Source organism: Corvus brachyrhynchos, unplaced genomic scaffold (assembly GCF_000691975.1).
Source record: "Corvus brachyrhynchos isolate BGI_N302 unplaced genomic scaffold, ASM69197v1 scaffold115, whole genome shotgun sequence".
NCBI classification, from domain to species: Eukaryota; Metazoa; Chordata; class Aves; order Passeriformes; family Corvidae; genus Corvus; species Corvus brachyrhynchos.
In genome coordinates this window covers 12,797,914-12,816,901 of record NW_008239553.1, presented here as the reverse complement: position 1 = coordinate 12,816,901, position 18,988 = coordinate 12,797,914, and the positions used below count along the sequence as shown (strand labels likewise).

The following is an 18,988-nucleotide window of genomic DNA, read 5'->3' as shown; positions in this document are numbered from 1 at the left end:
CATAGTTGCACTAAATAATGCTGTCAGTGTCTAGTTTGTTTTGTGAAAATTGTCAATATCTTGGTTGTCAGGCCTCTCTGCAGTATCAGTTACTACCTGAATACTCTACAGACCTGTCAAATAGCTTGGGCAAATGGGCGGATGGAGTTATATATCCACGTTCCCTGTTACCCTGTACTTCAAACCTACTGACTGTTACATACACGGAAATAAAGCTACATGGTTATCTAAGTATAGCCATTATAGACAGGTATAAAAACCCTGTGTCTTGAAATGAGTTCAGTGAAAGGCCATAACACAGTAAGAAAACTTTTCTAACAGGTGTGCTGTAAAGCATTCTGTGTTCTCTAATGTAACCATAGGCTAGAAAAGATCTGCTCTGTTTCTGTGGTGCTGATAAAGTATGTTGTGTGCAAAAAAAGGTAAGCCATGTGATGGTGGTAGTAGTTACCTGCTTATAAAGGTTAAATGAATGGACAAGGGGAACAAATATTCTAGTACATTCTAAAGGGGCTTTCTGCTGCTTCCACAAGATACCAAGGAGCAGTCTAAACTAGCACTGTCCTCCCTCTAAGAATCTTGGCATAGGGTCATGATGTGGGAAAAGGTGGAGCTAGGAAAAGTGTTTTAAAAACTGTTCACTGAAGCGGTAAATTACAGTAGCCCATTGAGCTGTTTCGGTTTGTATCCAAGATTCAGTGAGTCTCCTGTGACCCACTGCCTTGAAGGCTTGAAGGAATTAATTGGAAGGAATCTGAGGAATTAATGAAATTAATGACATGAAGTTGTGCTTTATATGCTGTATCTCTCTAGACCTGCATGTGTATATTAGTACAAATGGTCTTTCTGATGGGCTTGTCAAAACATCAAAATCAAAGAAAAATGCTGGTAGAGTGATTATCAACTTGAAATAGGCCACAAGCCCTAAGTAGATCTTGTTAGGAGTATTTCATTAGTTTAGTAATGAATAATAGACACTTCTCCAATTACTTCATATTCCTATTGAGTTGTTAGGAAAAAGCTAAGTATCAACAGGTTTAAAAATACTGAATAAAATAAACCCCAAATAGGGAAATTTTTTTTTATATAAATATGTGATTTCTAGTAATAACATACTAGATAGTCCTGAGGTGTCCTAGAGTGCCTGGGGGAGTATGAGCCTTTCCAACTTTCAGCTCTGTGCTTGAAATCAGGGTTTAGGAATGGTAGTAAACATTTGTGGTACCTTTTGTCAGTTTGCTTAGTGTCTGAGCATCTGCCTCTACAATAGAGGTAACAATACATTTATTCCACCCGAAGGTAGTGAGATTTAATGTCAAAGAATTTGTGTAAATTTGGTAAATTTGAAGTGCTGGATGAAGCAGGGTAGATGCATGGCAGAAGGTCTGAACACAGCAAGTGAAAGCAAAGAGCCTTCAATCTGTTTTGATCTGCTAATGAAAACTAACTAGTGCCCATAAACTAAACCAGGTTTTTCACTGAGAAAAAAGTGAGCATAAATTTTTTACTTCCTTGCAGTCTTGTGAAAGTGTAGGAGATGTCTCTCCTCTCAATCTGGAGCATGCCAGTGCAGAACTGAAGTTCTGTACTACTTTGCTGGTGCTCCAGGCAACCCAGTTTCTTCCCCATCCTTCAAAATGAAACAAATTCAACCAACCAAAAGCCCTGTTGCAGAGAACAGCACACAGTCTAAGAGTGAACTGTGAGTCTGTAATTTTATTTTATTTTATTTATTCTGTTACAAGACAATTTGGCATTCATCAGAAAACTCCCTTTTAAGCAGTGGTGCTCTCTGCTTTTAGAGTTTTACAGCAGGTTTTGGCTGTAAAAGTTGCCTGTGAGGTACTTTGTGTTGCCTTGGCCAGTGTCAGACCAGTCTCTTGCTGTGGTACATCACTAGCTACACGTGAGAAAGCTCAGTTCAGAAAGCCATCATTAAGCAGAGGCTGGAGGGAAGGGTGGAGGAGAGGAAGATCTGCTGGAAACTCAACAGGGAGCTCTGGGCAACTGGCAGGATATGAAGGTGGGCGGCAATCCCTCTCGGGGTTGCACGTCTCTGCGAACAGGTCTGTGCAGGCTGCTGGATGTGAAGGCCTTCCAGGCTCACAAACCATTCTCCCGGGCAGCACAGCACAAGGGTGCTACGGTGTGGATTTTGAAGGTTACGTTTGTGTTGGCTGCATTCCTTGTTCGAAGAGTAGGAAAGGCTAAAGACCTCAGGCTGTTGCTGGGTGGTAGCTATTTCAACTTGAAGGCGTGTAGCTGCCTGAGAACAGCATGCTTTTGTTTTGCTTTGTTTCTTTTTTTTTCTTCTGGTGGAAGTTTTAATTCATTGTGATTCTTTTTAAGTAGTTGGCAGAGATGTGAATAGACACTTTACTTCTTCAAAAGGCTTATGGAATAGAATTGCATAACTTTGTACTTTTCCTATGCAAAGCAGAGTAAGTTCGATGTAAATACAGTGGCTAGTCTCTGAAAGATACCTTGGTTTCTTCCAAGTCCTGTTTATACCCCATGAAATCCAAAAACTATAAAATCACCTCTGCTGCTATGAATTGTCTCACTGAATGATGAAAGAGGAGAAGTTTGAGTAGAGATACCTTGGCAAAACAAGAACTGGAAGTTCTCTCTCTCCTAGGAGCTCCAATAAGGTTGCAGCTAGCCAGCAGTGTGTCCTGAACAATAGATCTCTGATCTTCTAAAAGATGCTAGGGAGCCTTCCAGAGAATTCTGCTTTCTTGTTTCTGTGCTGTTTAATTGCCTTTTTTTTTTTTTTTTTTACTGGATTCTGATGAAAATAGATGCAGTTGAAATCCTTTGAGGCAAGGCCAGCACTTTTAGGAGTATGCATTGCAGATGGGATTAGGAAGTGTTTCTCAATAGGCTTCCAGTGGTTTATGTGTACATATCTGTTATTCAGGGAATTATGCCAAATTCTGGTAACATTGGTTGAGATGTGAATTCTAACAGCTCTTGGCTTTGCCTTCAGTCAGGGTAGCTGCTATGCTATGTCTGAAAATATCTGTCTGCTTCCCTCCAGCCTGTGTATCACTGTTACCAGCCTGTTCCTCTGTCATACTATAGGCAAGGTGGCTGTAATGGGTACTTTGTCTTTCAGCTGATTTGGATTAGCAACAGTTGTTAAATGTGGGCATTTGTGTATTGCTCATGCCTGCAGTGAAGCAGCTTTGTGCTACCAACATTTTAGTTAAGCATGTTAAGATATTTTTGAGTATCTTAGTTAGGCCTTGCTTGAACACCAGAAGTGGTGTTTGACTTTAGACATGGGAATTTCATTTATTATAAGGCTTTTTACTTGGGATGGCTGGGCTTTATAGAGTATTTGACATTATTTGCATTCTTCGCCACAGAAACCTGAGCTGCTGGGGCTAATGGCTGCTCAGTTTAGGAATACAGGACACCTAGTGGGATAAGTATTGGGTGGGTGTGGTGATTTGCTTGGATTTGAGATGATAAACTGTTGGGTTTTTTCTTTTGTATTAGGTTCGTGTGAGCCAAAACAGTTTTCATTTTCTGAGAATGAAGATAGGTGTATATATATTTAATCCCCTGTAATTATAATAGTTGTGATCTAATATGTTTAATTTGGTCCTAGAGCCCAGAGTTATCTTGATTGTGCTGAGGCTTTTCTCACTAAAAGGCATTCTCCTGCAAGGTGAGGCCCTGTGAAGCAGTGCTGCAGTAACTGACTTCAAGAGCTGCTGTAGCTGTGGGCACTTGACATTCTCTCTTGAAAATTGGTATTTTGGTAAGGAGCTCTCAGTATTGCATTCAGACCTTTCCTTTTTCTAACTCCATGATTTCACCAAAAATGCTCAGTTTTGACCATGTTTTATTCCTTGTGAATATTAGGTACAAATTCTGCTGCAGTCTTGCACAATTTTTGACAGCTTTTGTGGCAAATGGCTGGTGACGCTGAAGAAAATCTCCCTGAAGAAACAGAAGTTGAAGAAAAAGCCTATTCAGCATGTAGTGTAGATGAAGATCACAAATACTCTTGTTACTGTGACAGATGGTGGCAATTTAGGATTCTTCCTTGAGCAGACTGATGCCCGTCTTGAGGATGTGTAACAGGTTTTCAAGGAGAATGCTGCGGTTCTCACAGCTGTTTGAAGCATGATGTTTCACCCCATTTTTCTCACTGTTCCCTCTTCTGTTTTCAGGTTGCTGCCTGCCCCATCTGGCTTTGTGGTATTGCTTGGTGCACTGTCCTTTATTGTTTTGAGCCATTGCTTGAATGCCTCATTAAAAGCTCTGTGCTTCAGGGAAGGGGAGAAAGGTGCCTTCTCAGGGATCGGAACTAAGATTGGCTGGGGATCAGTAAGAGTTCCTTTCCGTCTCCTCCAGCATGCAGAGTCATCATCCCAGCCCTACTGACTTGTCACTTGTGCTTGGTGCTCTCTGGTGACGTTTCTTGAGCACAGTGAAAACCACAAAATAAATCGACTAATGAGGGTGGAGTAATTTGGGACTATTGCAAGTGTCCTTGCTCTCCCAGCTCAACAGGAAGCCTTTAATAAGAGTTTTCCTAAATAATGTTGCATGCGAAATAGGGATTTCTGCTTCGTTCTTGTAACAAACAGCCATTTCATGAAACAGTGTGGTTTTTTGCCTTTTGGTACATTCCAGAAGACTTTATACCTTTGCTGGTTACTGATTGATAGTTCTGTGCTGAGCTCCCTGTAATTTTGCAATAAACTAACAAGGAGGCTGAGACCACAAGTTTACAGAAAATTGCTTATTTACTCAACTGGATTTACAAGGATGACAAAGTCAGATTTAGTAGTTTCAGTGTGGTCTAGGAAGGGCAGGAGGAGTACTTGAAAAATTGTACTGTATAAATAACCAAACAAAAAATAGTTTGCTTATTCTTCTGTGTAAAGTTCTTAGGCCAACTCTCTCCCAGGACCTGCAGGGATTTTCTGCATATGCAGAAACTTTGCTATTCCTAATAAATGGGGGTGTTGTGAGTTTAGGCACAATAAATAAGTTGGTTTTTTTTTTTTTTACTTTTCTAATGTGCTTCCAAAAAACTAGCATCTGCTGAAATCACATCAGTGGAAGGTGACTCTGTTTTCACAACCGCATATAAAGATTTTAACAGGATTAACACTGTTGTTGACTTTTGGATTAAATCTTAGAAGTAGCAATAATCTGTCTAGAACCTGAATGCTGTTTTCCTTGGGAAATCCTTGTGTCCATTTTTTTCCAGGTATTGGCACCTATAAAAAGTGAGAAAATGATCAGAGGAGTAAGTTGTGGGGAGTTTAAAACATGTCTAAAATTAGGAAGTTGAAAAAGTATTCCTACTGTCTTCTTGTGTTTATCTCTGGGTTTTCTAACTAAGAAGGATTCTTCTTGCTGTCATAACACTTCTAATTGTTAGATGAGGTTATTTTACAATCTGAGGTTGCTATGCTGAAGTAAAAATTTGAAGTAAAAGATTTGGAAATTGTGTGGTCCGTCATTTGTGTGGTATTTTAAATAGTAGACTTTTTCCCAGAAAAGATTTTGAAATCTGAATCTGAGTGAATTTCTAAAGAGTTGGTAATTCTGTCAGAATTGGAAGGCTGAGGACTGTAAATTTTCACTTGTTAAATAGCTCCCTTAACCAATGGCAAATTAATAAGCTGAAAGCTTAAAGGCAGTGGTTCATTGAACTCCATGGGAGACTGTATGAGGCATGTTTCTAGTGTTACTGAGCCATCTAGCTGACCTTTTCAGCTTTTCCTCTTTTAGCAGAGAGTGGAGAGTGTTTTCCATTCATGTACAGTTGCTGACGGAAGAAGCCCTACACCCTTTGTTCATCACAAAGTAGAAACAGAAAAGCAATAGCACAACTTCCTTACCTGTTGCACATGTCTGGACATGTTGTGCATGGACAGGTGTGATGGTTTTTTGTGACTCTTAGTGACAATGAAAATATTTTGTTCCATTAGTTGATGTTGGAAGTAGGAGCTCCTCTTAAAATACTGGGTGTTTTTAAAATACAATCTATTTTAAAATACCGTGTATTTCAGTATGATAACATCAAAATACCATGTAGCGTTATTCTCACTGTTGAGTGTTCTGCTGGAAGTTAATAAACGTATGACTGGCTTTGAACCTCTTGAGAGGAAGCTGTGCTTGGCTGGTAATGATGTCCAGTATCTGTCCAAAGGAACCACAACAGAGGCAATTTTTCCTTACCTGCTTAGCCTGAGGACTTGGCTGGTCTCCTGTACTAAACAGGTTAAATTAATGGTAGATCTACAATGAAAAGCTGAAGTGCTATTGCTAGTTCAGTGCAGGGCACTCTCTGGTAAGTCTGCTTGGACTGGTGGCCCAGCTTGTTTCCAAGCACTGTTTAGCAGTGTGAGGAGGTTTCTTTCAAGTGTGGCACCTATCAGACCAACCCAAACCTTCGTGTTGGTGGTTTGTAGGATTCAGCATAATTAACATCAAAAATAGTATTATATTCTGTTGCCCATATGTATGAAGCGATATGTGAGACTCAGCCAATGCTGTCCATGCACAAATGTGATTCCTCACCAGAAAGTCTCAGAGATGTTTCACACCAGATTTCCTTTGTCTGCCTGTGTGTTCTCTCCATATCACACACACATTTAACCATTCCCTCAAACACTTATTTGCAACTCTCTGAATGTGTCGAACCATTTCAAAGGATAGCAGAATGGAGTGTAAGCATGTCTTTCAGGTTAGTGAAGGAGACTTTGGGGAAAAAATTAATAAATTCTTTAAATGTGCTGCTGGAGTCATGTGATACCAGTATTCAGGGCTTCAAGTTTGATGCCTGTAGGACTGGTGACTGCTGAAAATGTAGGGTTTTGTTTAAGTGGCACTTTTCACTGCCAAAATATTTGTGACCAAAGTTTTACTCATGGAAAAATAAAGCTTGGCACTTTCCAGTGAGGGCATATGGTTGAAGTTTTGAAGATAGATGTATCTATTCAGAGGAATTTGCTGAATCTGTGTGCCTTTTTTCTTCATAACTGTAGCAAAAGACCAGCTCTTTTCGTCTGTTAGTGACCCACAGCTTGTTTGAGCTAGTGAGAATTTGGAGTACTCTGCACACTCTCAGAGTGACGTTCAAACTGTATTATGGGAGCTGCACAAAGATACGTGAAAATACATATATATATGTGTGTGTGTATATATATATGCTAATAGGAATACCTGTACTTGATGAAAGAATTTTGCAGTAAGCAAGGCTGCAGAAGTGTCACGGGGAATTTGATGCCAAATTTAGTGCTAACAGCCTTGTCTTGTGGCTGAACTTGTCTTATGGAAGAACTGCATCTGTTTTGGTTCTGTAGGCCTATAGAAATGAAGAATAATCTTCAATTAATTCCAAAATAAGCATTCTGTATGTATATATGGCTTCATCTCAGAGGAAGTGTGCTTATTCAAGGTAGTATTTAAATATGTATTTAAGCAAAATGTGTAACCATCAGTGAAGTCATGGAACTAAGGATATACTTAATTCTCATACTCAGAGCAAGTCAGAGAAGCACATTTACTTGGGTAGGACTCTACTTTTTTAAACTGATCTTTTAAACTGTATAGCAGGTAATCTAGGGTATTAGTATTGAATAGTTACTGAAGGATACATCAGAAATTGAATAGCTTGAGTTAAACACAAAAGGTGAAGAAGATTTTCAGTCCTACAGCTAACAGTGCTGTGGAGTTCGTGGTTAAGGAGGAATCTGGAAGATTTAAAAAACAAGCAGTTGTGTTATTCTTGTTCATTTTTCTTTTGATTTTTTTTGAAGCTTTCAAAGTTAGTTTCCTTTGAAGGAAAGCAATAGGAAATATGGTGTGCTTAGGTATTTTTTTCTATTAAAAATGCTCCTCAAGCATGCTAACATTTCTTTAAAATGTGGTGCATAAATAATAAAATACGTGACAGCACAGTACAAAGATTATCTTGGCACGAGTCTGGGGTGACTGAATCACTTACAGAGCTTGATACTTGTTAATAATGTGATCATTGCAAAGTGTGCCAATGAAAACTTCATACCTCACCAGTATGTGTGAGTATAAGTTTGTTAGTGCGTTCTGTTTCAGCACACTTTCTAGTATTGGATACTATGGATATGTGAGTCTGTGGCTTTTGTGACACAGTGAAAACAAAGAGAATGGTTTCAAGAAGGAAAGGTCTCACATGCTGTTCCTTATCCCTGCTCTTGGCTGCCTACTCCTTTCATTTGCCTTCAACCAGTTTTGATGCCCATCCTATCACAAGGATGAACTAGCTCACTAAAATGGAAGATAAGTATACTAACAAGAAAAAAAAAAAGGAAAAGTGACTTTTTTCCCCTTTATTAATAAATTGAATTATCTTACCTTGTAATCTTATGAACAAGTCAGCCATCAGTGGCAGCAAGGAGTTGCACGCACCAGACCCTTTCAATCTGCTTTTGACTGCTTACAGGTACACACAGCAGCTCCAGGAGAAACAGCAGAGGGGTGTAATGCGTTTCTTGTGTGTTTGCTGCTAGCAGTATTGCAAGTTATACCTTAGCTGAGGGTGTATGACCAAACAAGGCTGTTATCTACCACGTCCATGTTCACTGCAGTGATCATAAATGCCCAGTCCTAAAAGGTACATCCTGTGGTTAAGCTGTGCAGAGTGATCACAGCCAGCTGAAGTTTGTCAGAGCTTATAGTCAATAGCTGTGGAGTTCTGAGGGTCTTGAACTCCTGTTGAGTAAGTGAAGATTTGACTTACACACTTTTTGGTTTAGTTGATTCAGTCCATACAGCTCTCAGGCACCATCGTGCCTGCTTGCCAGCACAGAGATGAGTGGGCTTGCATGAGCAGGGAGGTAGAGTCTTGTAAAGGTCACACACTCCATCACACTGTTGGCACCTCACGTCATGCTGCCTGAAGAAGACGTCCTGCAGCACCACCACTCCGATTACAACTCAATGATCTGACACAGCTTATGTGGGGTCTCAAAATGGGAAAAGAAAGGGCAGAGTGTGTCATATCTTACTGCTGAAAATACTAGAAAGCAGGAGGAAGACATGATCGGAGGGAGAGAAAAGCAGTGGAGGGAAGAGCAGAGAAATTCCTCTTCCTTTTGACAATGGTAAACTGTTACTTTATTCTAGTAGCATCATGAAACTGCATCCAAGTAGTGTGTAGGATTCCTTTCTCCTGTGTCAAATACAGCTGAAGACAGGCCATTAATTTCAAAGAGAGTTTGTTTGGAGTGGGGTCTGTTCTCAGTGCAAGCAGAAGGTTAATTTTGGTTCTTAAAAAAAAAAGTAATTTTTAAAGTTTATGTCAGTTAGCAAAGTGGAGACCAACTGTTATTGCAGAAAGTGCAGCTGCTTAGAGATCCAAAGCATTACAAGATAATTGTGGCTATAGCTATGCTCTTCTCTCTGAGGTGTTTGCTTAACGTTTTCTGTTACTAAAAACCAGTATGTGTTCAAAGGTGCAAGAAATTGTTCATCTCTTGTAAACATGACTATTGCTTATGCTGTCAGAGGAGAGCACTGTGGGTACTATAGTCTTATATACTAGAATTTTGTGATCCTGAAAAACGCTCAAAAATATGTAAAGATAGCCCTGTAACATTTAGTACTTTTGTGCTTCAGATCAATGGGGATGTATCCCTACCACACCATGGCACTGTGTTTCAGCCAAAGGGAGAAAGTGTGTAAATTGTGTGGAAATTTTAGGAAAATAGATTTCCTATTTGCCTGTGAAGAAAATGGGCAGTTTTTGTAAAAAGCATCAAATTGTTCATGGAAGATGAGCGAAAGATGAATGAAGCTCTTCAGAACAGTAGTTCCATTTAAGGTGCCTGTATGTATCAACATACTTGTTGTTTAGTATTTCATCTTTTTAACAATATCCCTTTTCCTCCACTTCTTGCAGTTGACTCCTTCAGTTTCTGAGGTAGTTCAAAATGTGTTGAATTTGCTGAAAATCAGTATAGAGGGTCATCTTGATGCTATGCCTGGAGGATTCCAGTCCTGGGCTTCTCTCTGCCTTCTAGTAGCTGTAAAAATTCATTTCCCTTCCTCCTCTCCTTGTCTGTTTGCAGGTTATCTTGACGAATCAGATTACCACATCACTGAGCAGTGGCCCTTCGATCCAGGCAGACCTGGTGTCTCCAGCTGATGATTTGTCCCTGTCTGAAGGTAAGAAATCCCTTCTATCAGAACTGAAACTCTACACTGACACAAATCCACACTGTAACTTGCAGTCTTCTGTTGAAATACAGGGGGCTGAGTCAAATTATCAAGTCTAACCTAACACAGTCTTGAAACAAAATTATTTTCCAGTTTCTCTGAAAATCCATGTATAAATAGAAAGTATGTGAAGTAGCTGAAAGGATCAAACGCTTTCTAAAGGCTGGGAATCAATTTATGAGCCATGTCAGTTTCTCAGCATTGTATTGTCACTCATGTGCGTTTAAAGCATTATTTTCTTAGTCTTCTAAAGCTGCTGCAAGAGTAAATACACAGACCAGTCTGCAAATTTCATCTTATCTAATGATTATCAGTGATTCCAAAGAGAAACAACTGGTTATGAAGGAAGGAAACCAAATCCTCAGTCCTGTTCCTTGAATTGCTACTGTCTGGTTTTCAAGTACAGTGCCTCAGACTGCATCTCTCTGTTGTGTGAATGTAATAGGGGGATTTTTATAATGCCATATATTACTTTACATCTTCATGCTTCTGTTTTCTGCAAGGAATTATAGAAAAGCACTTTTTTTGAGCAATAGTGAGGACTTACTGTGTTAAGAAGAAAAGATATTTCTGAATCAAGGTTTACAAAGTAATAGAATAATTTTGTTTTTTCCCACTTGCAAAGAATAGTCAGAGTACCCTCATGACAGACAGATGCAGAAAAGTTTGTTATTTACTGTTGAGTTCATGCATAGATCCAAACGTGTGATGCAAAGCAATGCTCATCTTCCTTGCAAAGGCATGATAATTGCACGTAGACTTTCCACTTTGTATAACATGGGCATTCACGCTCTTTGTCTCCTTGCTGCACTTTCTGGTGGTTCTGGTCAGATTCTCTGTGTTCTGGTTGATCACAGAGTCATCTCAAGCTTGTCTGATTTAACATCAGTACAGCTTGGTGGCAAAAATAACTAAGCAGTGGTTAAAATTGACATTATTTCTGTAACTCATTTCAGTGGACAAGAGAAAGAGCTTGAAGATAGATTTAAGCAGAATTTCAGGAAGTAGCAAGTAACTTCAGTGCAATGCCTTAACACTGACTGATGTGTTTACTTCATAATTTTGTCGATAGGGGCTTGGCAAAGCATGGCCCATTAAATAATTTCGGAATTGTCCTTGTGGCTTTTATTGGCTCCACACATTGCCAAAGTACCTCTGAAGTACATTGCTTGAATACTGCTCTCTACCTCTGGCAGAAAGAGTTGAAATTTGGTAACTAGATTTGGAAGATAAAGGCATAGTTTTTCACCTTTATGATTTCCTTCTTTCCCAGACAAATGTTCTTGATCACAGTACTTGTGCTTCTCTTTGTCCTTTAGAATTGCTATGTATGAGTTCCTTTGAAAAGAAAGGCACAGCTGACTCTGAAGTGGGAGTAATAACAAAATATGTTTTCAGTAAAACATTTTTGTCCTGTGGTTAAAATATTTGAAGATACTTTGGAAAAACACATGGAATAGTTGAAGGGTTTCTAAATTTCCCAGCACATATGAAAGATTCTCAGTGCTGTGCATTAGCTGTAGTTCAAGAGTATTCTGGAATCAGGACTACGCAAGAGAGGGCATAATGACTTTTCTAGTAGTTACAGGTTATTAATGAAGCATTCATGTTGTGTCTAAACTACCACCATTGCTTTTCACCTTTTAACTCAAGAATGAGTTAAAATGTATTGGTGCTCTGTGTTTTATTCCTTTATTGCTCTCATTCCTTGTTTTTAATGAAGGATCTGAAGTGGTAAGATGTGCCAGCATCACACTTGTTGAAAAGGGACACGTTTATTTTGCCACAGGACAAGAACAGTGCAGACATCAGTAGTGCAGGCTCCTTCAGTGATTCAAGTTTTATCAAAGGATGTAGGGCTGATAAACTCCTTTCCTTCTCTGCCTTCCTTTCTTTCTTGACTAACATTGATATGGCATTTACTTACTGTGTTATGTAATGGAAGAACACAGTGCATCTCCACTCTACATACTTTTCTCCCGATGTCTTTCTTATTTATAGAATGACTGCTTCTGGATTTCCATTTTTCATCCCTTTTAACCCCTGCTGTCTATTTGTGAGTAAATGTGGAATTTCAGGCTCATGCAACATGTGATTTCCATGTTTATCTTCCTACCAAAAGACACAGGTGTGTTTCAGTGCATTCTTTTAACATCACGGTGTTGCCCTTAATGTATTTGGTGTTAGCTCTTGAACAGCCTGAAAGTAGCAATAAACTTTTGATAATCTTTTGTACTTTCAGAATCCTAAATTAATTAGTCTTTTAGAGTTAGTATGATAGTAATAATACTACTCTTTTACAGCTGTAGAATTTACAGGAAAGAGTACTTAGGCGAGTAGCCCAAGTGCACGAAGAGTGTATGTTGCAGAGTTAGGCATAAGAGGCCAGATTTGTGACTGGGTCCTTACTTCATTGTTCCTTGTCACTCATCACCAACTAAAGCTGAATTTGAACCAGTGACCTAGATGTGAAAGGACCCATAACACATTATTAGTCCTGTAAGCAACTCACTGCTTGGTTTGTATATGTCTAATATGTTGTTTTAATCTTATCTGAAATCAGAGTCCCTTCCCTATAAATGGTTTGCTAAGAGGGTAATCTTTCTTAGATAGAGGCAGAAATAAAAATTTCAAACTGAATGTGCTATTAGAAAGAAGTGGAATGTTACAGTGTCCTTTGTTTTTGCTTCTGATTTTGCTTGAGAAGGGAATTGCTTGGGTTATGTGTTAGATTAGGCAAGAAACCAAGGAAGCTGTTTATCTGATGTGTGACAGAAAGTTAATCTGATGAACAAGCTGAAAGGACATTGTCAAGCTGTTTCAGGCTCAGAGCTTGTCTTCTGTAAGATTGTAATGTAGTGCATAAAAATTGTGTTCTAAAAATATGTTAGATTCTTATGAGAACATGAATGGATTTATAAAAGCAGTGCTGGCTGTAAAATCCCACCACTTATGTAGCAATGTAAGAATTCATGGACTGTTTGTTGGTATTTCTTGTAGGAAATGGTTATATCCAGCTAAATTCCCAGATCTGTACATACTCCTGCTTCCAGATAGAGAAAAAAAAAAAAAAGCATAGTTTGCCACAAATTAAAGTTACGAATAAAATACCAAAGTTTCTCTACTTATAGTCTGAGTCCTTGCATTCATTTGGCCTTTACATACTTGTCAGATTATCAGATGAAGGAGTTAGGGTTAATAATACTTTTCTCCAGCTCTAAAATTCTTAGACATGTAGGGCTGTCATTTCTTCCCCAGGAAACAAATGCAGTTTTTGCTTGTAACCTCACCATTCTTACGTAGCCGTCTCTCAAACCTTGTCATCAGAGGGGATAGTCTGGAGGATGATGGTGGACATTGCTGTTTCACTTCCATCCTTGCTTTGTGGAATAGCCTCTGTTTAATTCTTCCAAAGACAACTTGGAGAAGCCTAAAATTATTTTACGTTGCAGGGGTGGTCAGACAAGCCCAGGAGTACCCTAAGAACTAATGCTTTATCATTTAAATATAAAAAAATAGCTCTTACCCAATTAAAATAATATCTTTAATTAAAAGAAAAGTTCAAGCTGCATTAGGCTACATGAACAGTAGAAATATTTTGTATGACTGTTAATGGATTTTTTTAAACAAGTTATCTGTGGCTGTACTATTTTTGCTATTTTTGTGAAGTTCACATGACTAAATTTTGCCTAATATAAAAAGTCTTTAGAAACTAATTCTAATCCTGTGTATTTTAGCACTAGGCAAACAGGGAAATTTGTGTTTCATTTGTGTACTGCAGAGATAGGACAAGATGGCCTGCTTGAGAGATCCCTTCTAGTCCAGTAGTGCCTATGCTATTAATGTATTTGCAAGCTCTAACTTCCTCTCACAGACATCAAAGCCAAACTCCGTCTTTCTTGGAAAAAATTTAGGAGTGTGTTGGTATTAACAAGAACAGTATTCCCCTCCCAGCCTGCGCAAAGCGTCAAGCAAAAAAGAGGAATGCTGTCTTGGGCTTCTTAAGTCTCAGCTAGTACTTTCAAATACTTGTTTGAAAAAGTCAGAATTACTTTGTGTTTAAAATTGTCTCTAAACTTGCACTAGATCTGGAGAGGCCAGTGTTCAGTCTTCTGCCATTAGTGTTCATCAAGTGGTTTGTCATAGCATTGTATATTTTTAGTGCACAGTGTCAGCAATGAGTTTAGTCAGACCTTTTCATCTTTGTTACTCTGATCTTGAATTCTTTTAAGCTGTTGAGCAGGAGTAGGCTTTCGTGTTTTGGAGACTGGAGAACACTAAGCTACCATAATATCTCCCACTCACAGGATTTTCCTACTTTAGTTTAGGAGCAGAAGATTTGAAGCTGGAATCTTCAACTTCTCTTCCTTCCTTTGCTCTTGATCCCTTGACATATTGTGGTTAAACTGTTTTATTCTTCCAGCCTCAGTTTACCTTTTTTTAAAATTTGGGACTTTTTCTTTTGCGACTTTTTTTTCTTAATATTTCCTGTATTCCTATAGGGAAAATGATGGATTGACCTTCTCTTCACCTTAGTAAGATCAGTTCTGTAGTTTATTACTTTTTTCCCTTCAAATCTCCTTTTTTCAGTCCTGGTGCCAAATGGAGTGAAAACACTGAAGGAATTATCAAGTGAACTGAGGAGCCCCCAGAGATCAGAGGCTGTTGGTTGGTTTAGGATTGTTTATTTATTGATTTATGTGTACACTTAATGCTTAGGGCTGGACCCACAGGTGACTTAATTAAAATAAAAAAGAATATTCTGTGAAACATAAAAATACCTGTTTTGCAGGAACTGTGAGCTTATGAATCAAGCAGCTGTTAAACAGGTTTCTAAAACACTTCCTCCTTGTAGTTTTAAAGCTAATGCACTTCATGTCCTTGTGAAGTTCTCCAGAATGATAGGAATTTAAATGCATTGGAAAGTATCATAACAGTCTGGCATGTTTTAGGCTGTTAGTATTTTAGCTGAATGCTCTGTAAACTGATTGCAGTCTGATTTACACAATTTTGATTGAAAGAGGAGCTAGTTTGTATTGGATCATAGAAGCAGTATGTTAGTTAATTATAATACATTTTTGAATAGGATAGTTCATAAATTAATACCATATCATTTTAATATGAATTCACTCTGATTTTCTGAGACCCAAGTATTTGGGAATAATTACTAAACCCCCTTTATTTTTTTACCATTATGGTGTAATCTGTATGGAGGTCACTAGCATGTTGAAACTCAAGAACCTTCTGACATGGTATAAGAAAGGTCTTTTGATTGTGACCCCTTATATGGACCCTGTGAAACGTAGTGAATTTTAAATACGCAAAAAGGCAATGAGTACAAATAACACTAATGGTATTTCCAGATTGTTTGGAAGGTGAATTCCAATGATTAAGGCATGTCTATGCATACTGAAGAGTAAATTTCCCTCAGTAAAAAACTGAAACTAGTGTGCAGTGTGAACCCTAAAAATTAAAGCACATTCCTGTAAGGGTAAAGAGGGGACCATATCATTGTATATAAATATGTGAAGGGAGAGTACCAAGAGGATGGAACCAGGCTCTTCTGAGCAGTGCCAAGTAACAGGACAAGAGGCAGTGGGCAGAAACTGAAGCACAGGAAGTTCCACCTGAACATGAGGAAGAACTTCTTTACTGTGTGAGTGAGCATGCACTGGAACAGGTTGCCCAGAGAGGTTGTGGAGTTTCCCTCACTGGAGATACTCAAGAACCATCTGGATGCAATCCTGTGCCATGTGCTCTATCATGACCCTGCTTGAGCAGGGAGGTTGGACTAGATGATCCACTGTGGTCCCTTCCAGCCTTACTGATTCTGTGATTCTCTAATGCAGTTCTCTTCTTGGTTTATGATTTATGGAGATAGGGATGTGTTGGGGTCTCCTCCCCCTGCCATGTAGCCCTGGCAGAGGGGCCCTGGGACAGACACGGGATTTCCCTGCCCCTGCTCAGCCTCGTTCCCCATCGGTTTTGTGTTCCCCTGTGTGGGCAGGGACCCTCGGGTCCCGTGATTGAGCAGTTCCTCAGCAGAGCCCCGGCCCTGCGGCTGGAGAAATAAACATCTCTGAAACATCTACCAAGAATAAGTCCATATATATTTCCTTTCCACGGGACTCCTACTTTGATATATGCGTGTTACAGTAATTCCCACTGTAGCAGGGAAGTGCTACAGTATAGCTTTTGCTACATGATTTTGCTACAGTAATGATGATGTAGGGAAGCATAGTGAGATTTTGCCCTCTGTGTTTGCTTCGATATGAATTACTATTCTCATCTGATGGTTTGGTTGGCACTCACACCCAACATCACGAACCCTTCTGTGATGGGACAGGAGAGCTCAGTGAGCCACAGGATTTTGCTTCCAGGTCTGAGCCTTGGGCATCTCCGACTTCAGTGTTGGAGTAGATAGAGTTGCCTAAGTCACTGGTTCTCATTCACGTGAGCTCAGTAATGCAACAGCTGGAGTAGTTTCTTCTTAGTTCTTTATTTTGCTGCTGGACTTCATGTCTCAGCTGCATGTTAAGAATCTGCTCCAGCAGAGACCCTGTAATCGTCTTCACCAGCTAACAATGCTGTGGAAAGCCTTTTATTCCTTCAGGCTGTTCTGTCTTTGAGTTACTTCTCCAGCTTTCACGAAAATTACTATTAGCCTTACATACTCTCAAAGGTGAGAAGGAGCTCATCTTCCTTAAACTGCTGGAAGACAGCATAGTACATCCACTTCAGGATAGGTAAACAGAGGGCACCAAAAAAAAGGAGCAACCTTGATAAAACTCATTAATATAGGGAAAAAAAAACCTCCTCAAAATAGGATTTCATTCTTGTGTTTGCTCTATATCCACATTTCTTGTAACTCTGTGCTCTTAACAGTAGTGGAGTCTGCCCTCCTGTGCTTCAGTGGAAGGAAAAAAGCCCTTCTGGTTGTAGAGAACAGCACAAGGAAGTGCACCATCATTATAGGGCCTGGAACAAATGATATTAACCATTAGGGGAAATGATACTGCGATTGTTTCTGCATGAGGCAGGGTTGCGGTGGTGTATGGAGCAGTTAGATTTCATGATTACAGTTGTCATGTTCTCTAATTTTGATGCTATATTTCACCAAGTGGGAAGTAGTGACATAATAGCATCCAGCCAAATTTTAACGGCTTTTTAATCAAAAGATCAATCTCTCAGTAAAACAGTGTTGTGGAGACTGTATGTGTCTGTGGAAGTTCTGAGTTGAATGACATATGCATAATCATTTGATCTAGACTACAGAAAGGTTGAAAACTGTCAGCAGGAGCATCCAAAGACCTCTATATATCAGTTTAAGAGAATCTCTATTCCTCATATCCTAATTGCCATGATGAGAGTATACAAAGTTTTACTGCTTTGTTGTGGTTTCTTTCTGAAGATATGATGTGACTTACAATCATTAATCAACAATTTGTAGTCCAAAAGCCCTTCAGGTACATTTGCTGGGAATCATTTATCTATATAATGAGAAGCACAATAGCAGAAGTGATTACAGTCATAGTTGAGTGGTTAGAAGTTGCCACCTCTCAGCTGCTAAGTAACTTATCTCCACTGAGAAAAAGTGTGACTGTGTACATGCTACACCTTCCAGTGCAAAGTAGAGTGGGTGTCCATGAATCCTGCTGCACCAAGATTGAGAGCATGCATGGGTCAGGTACTGAGTTTCAGTTGATGGCATATAGCTGTAAAGTATTGTAACAATTTGCAGTTGGTCATTTCCTTATGCCGTAAAAAATGTTTATAAGTAAGATTAACTCATATTTCAGTGTGGGTGAACATAGAACTTTTTACTGTGGTCCTGCAAATCAGTGGTTTCAGTCAGAAACACGAGGCCTGGTTTGGCTCTTGAGTTCCTTCTCCAGCCCTACACGTTGCACCTCCATGTTGGTGGAACTTATCTTTTAAATTACGTTGTAAAGAAATGAATTCAAGGGTAAGAAAGAGAAAAACACCACTTGTCCCTGTGCACAATTAAATTCTGTCTTAACTCACTGAGAGTTATCCTTGAATCTCTACAGAGGCTGAGGAAGAAATACTCATCAATAAGTAGCATTCAGTCCCATTTTTTCTGGAGTTTTATAGTACCAGCACTGGATCTTTATTCTGATGGAACTGGAAGGAACCACAAGGATTTTGATACATTGGAGAACATCACTATGGGAATTATATTTGGCTTCAGGCATTACATGAAAGATGTGGCTCACCTGCAGAACTTGAACCAGTTAAGAGTGACCTGAGGTGTGAATGTTATGCCAAAAGGGAGGGCGAGGGGACAGAGGATAATTTTAGAGTCTCATGTCTATATTCTAGTGCAGTTCCAGCTGGGTTTCCTCTGGGTTTACTGCAGGATGTTTGAAAAAGTGGTTCCTTGTTAGTCTCAGGCAGTCTCTATGATTGATGATTCCCCTTAATCGTAAAAAGAGCACATTGGTGTTTCTGCTTAATTTGTGTCTATTTCCTGCTTTATTATTGCAATAATGATTTATTATCTTAATGATGGAAGTTTATAACCTGTTAGCCTTTTTTGGAGGTTGAAGCTGGGTGCTCTGGCATGTGAATGAACTTCCTCCCAGTGACAGTCTGCTCCTAAAACGTTACATGGAAACCCAAATATAATGCAACAATAAAAGACAGTATACAGCTGGTGCATTTATTTCTTAATTTAATTTAAAAAGGGAGCTTGAGCATGAGCAGATTTTGCATGTTTCAAATGGAAAAAATTAAC

General features: G+C 39.2%; 1 protein-coding gene across 4 annotated transcripts in view; it reads left to right on the top strand.

Moving 5' to 3' along the window:
- Positions 1–18,988, top strand: part of RAD51B (RAD51 paralog B) — a 434,917-nt gene that overhangs the window by 209,973 nt on the left and 205,956 nt on the right. For all 4 annotated transcript variants that reach the window (XR_001864437.1, XM_017741917.1, XM_008639532.2 and 1 more), the window contains exon 9: positions 10,083–10,179. Coding sequence is in view for 3 of the 4 variants with exons in the window: in XM_017741917.1 (XP_017597406.1) it covers positions 10,083–10,179 (97 nt within the window). In the remaining variant the exon portion in view is untranslated. The remainder of the gene's footprint in view (positions 1–10,082; positions 10,180–18,988) is intronic.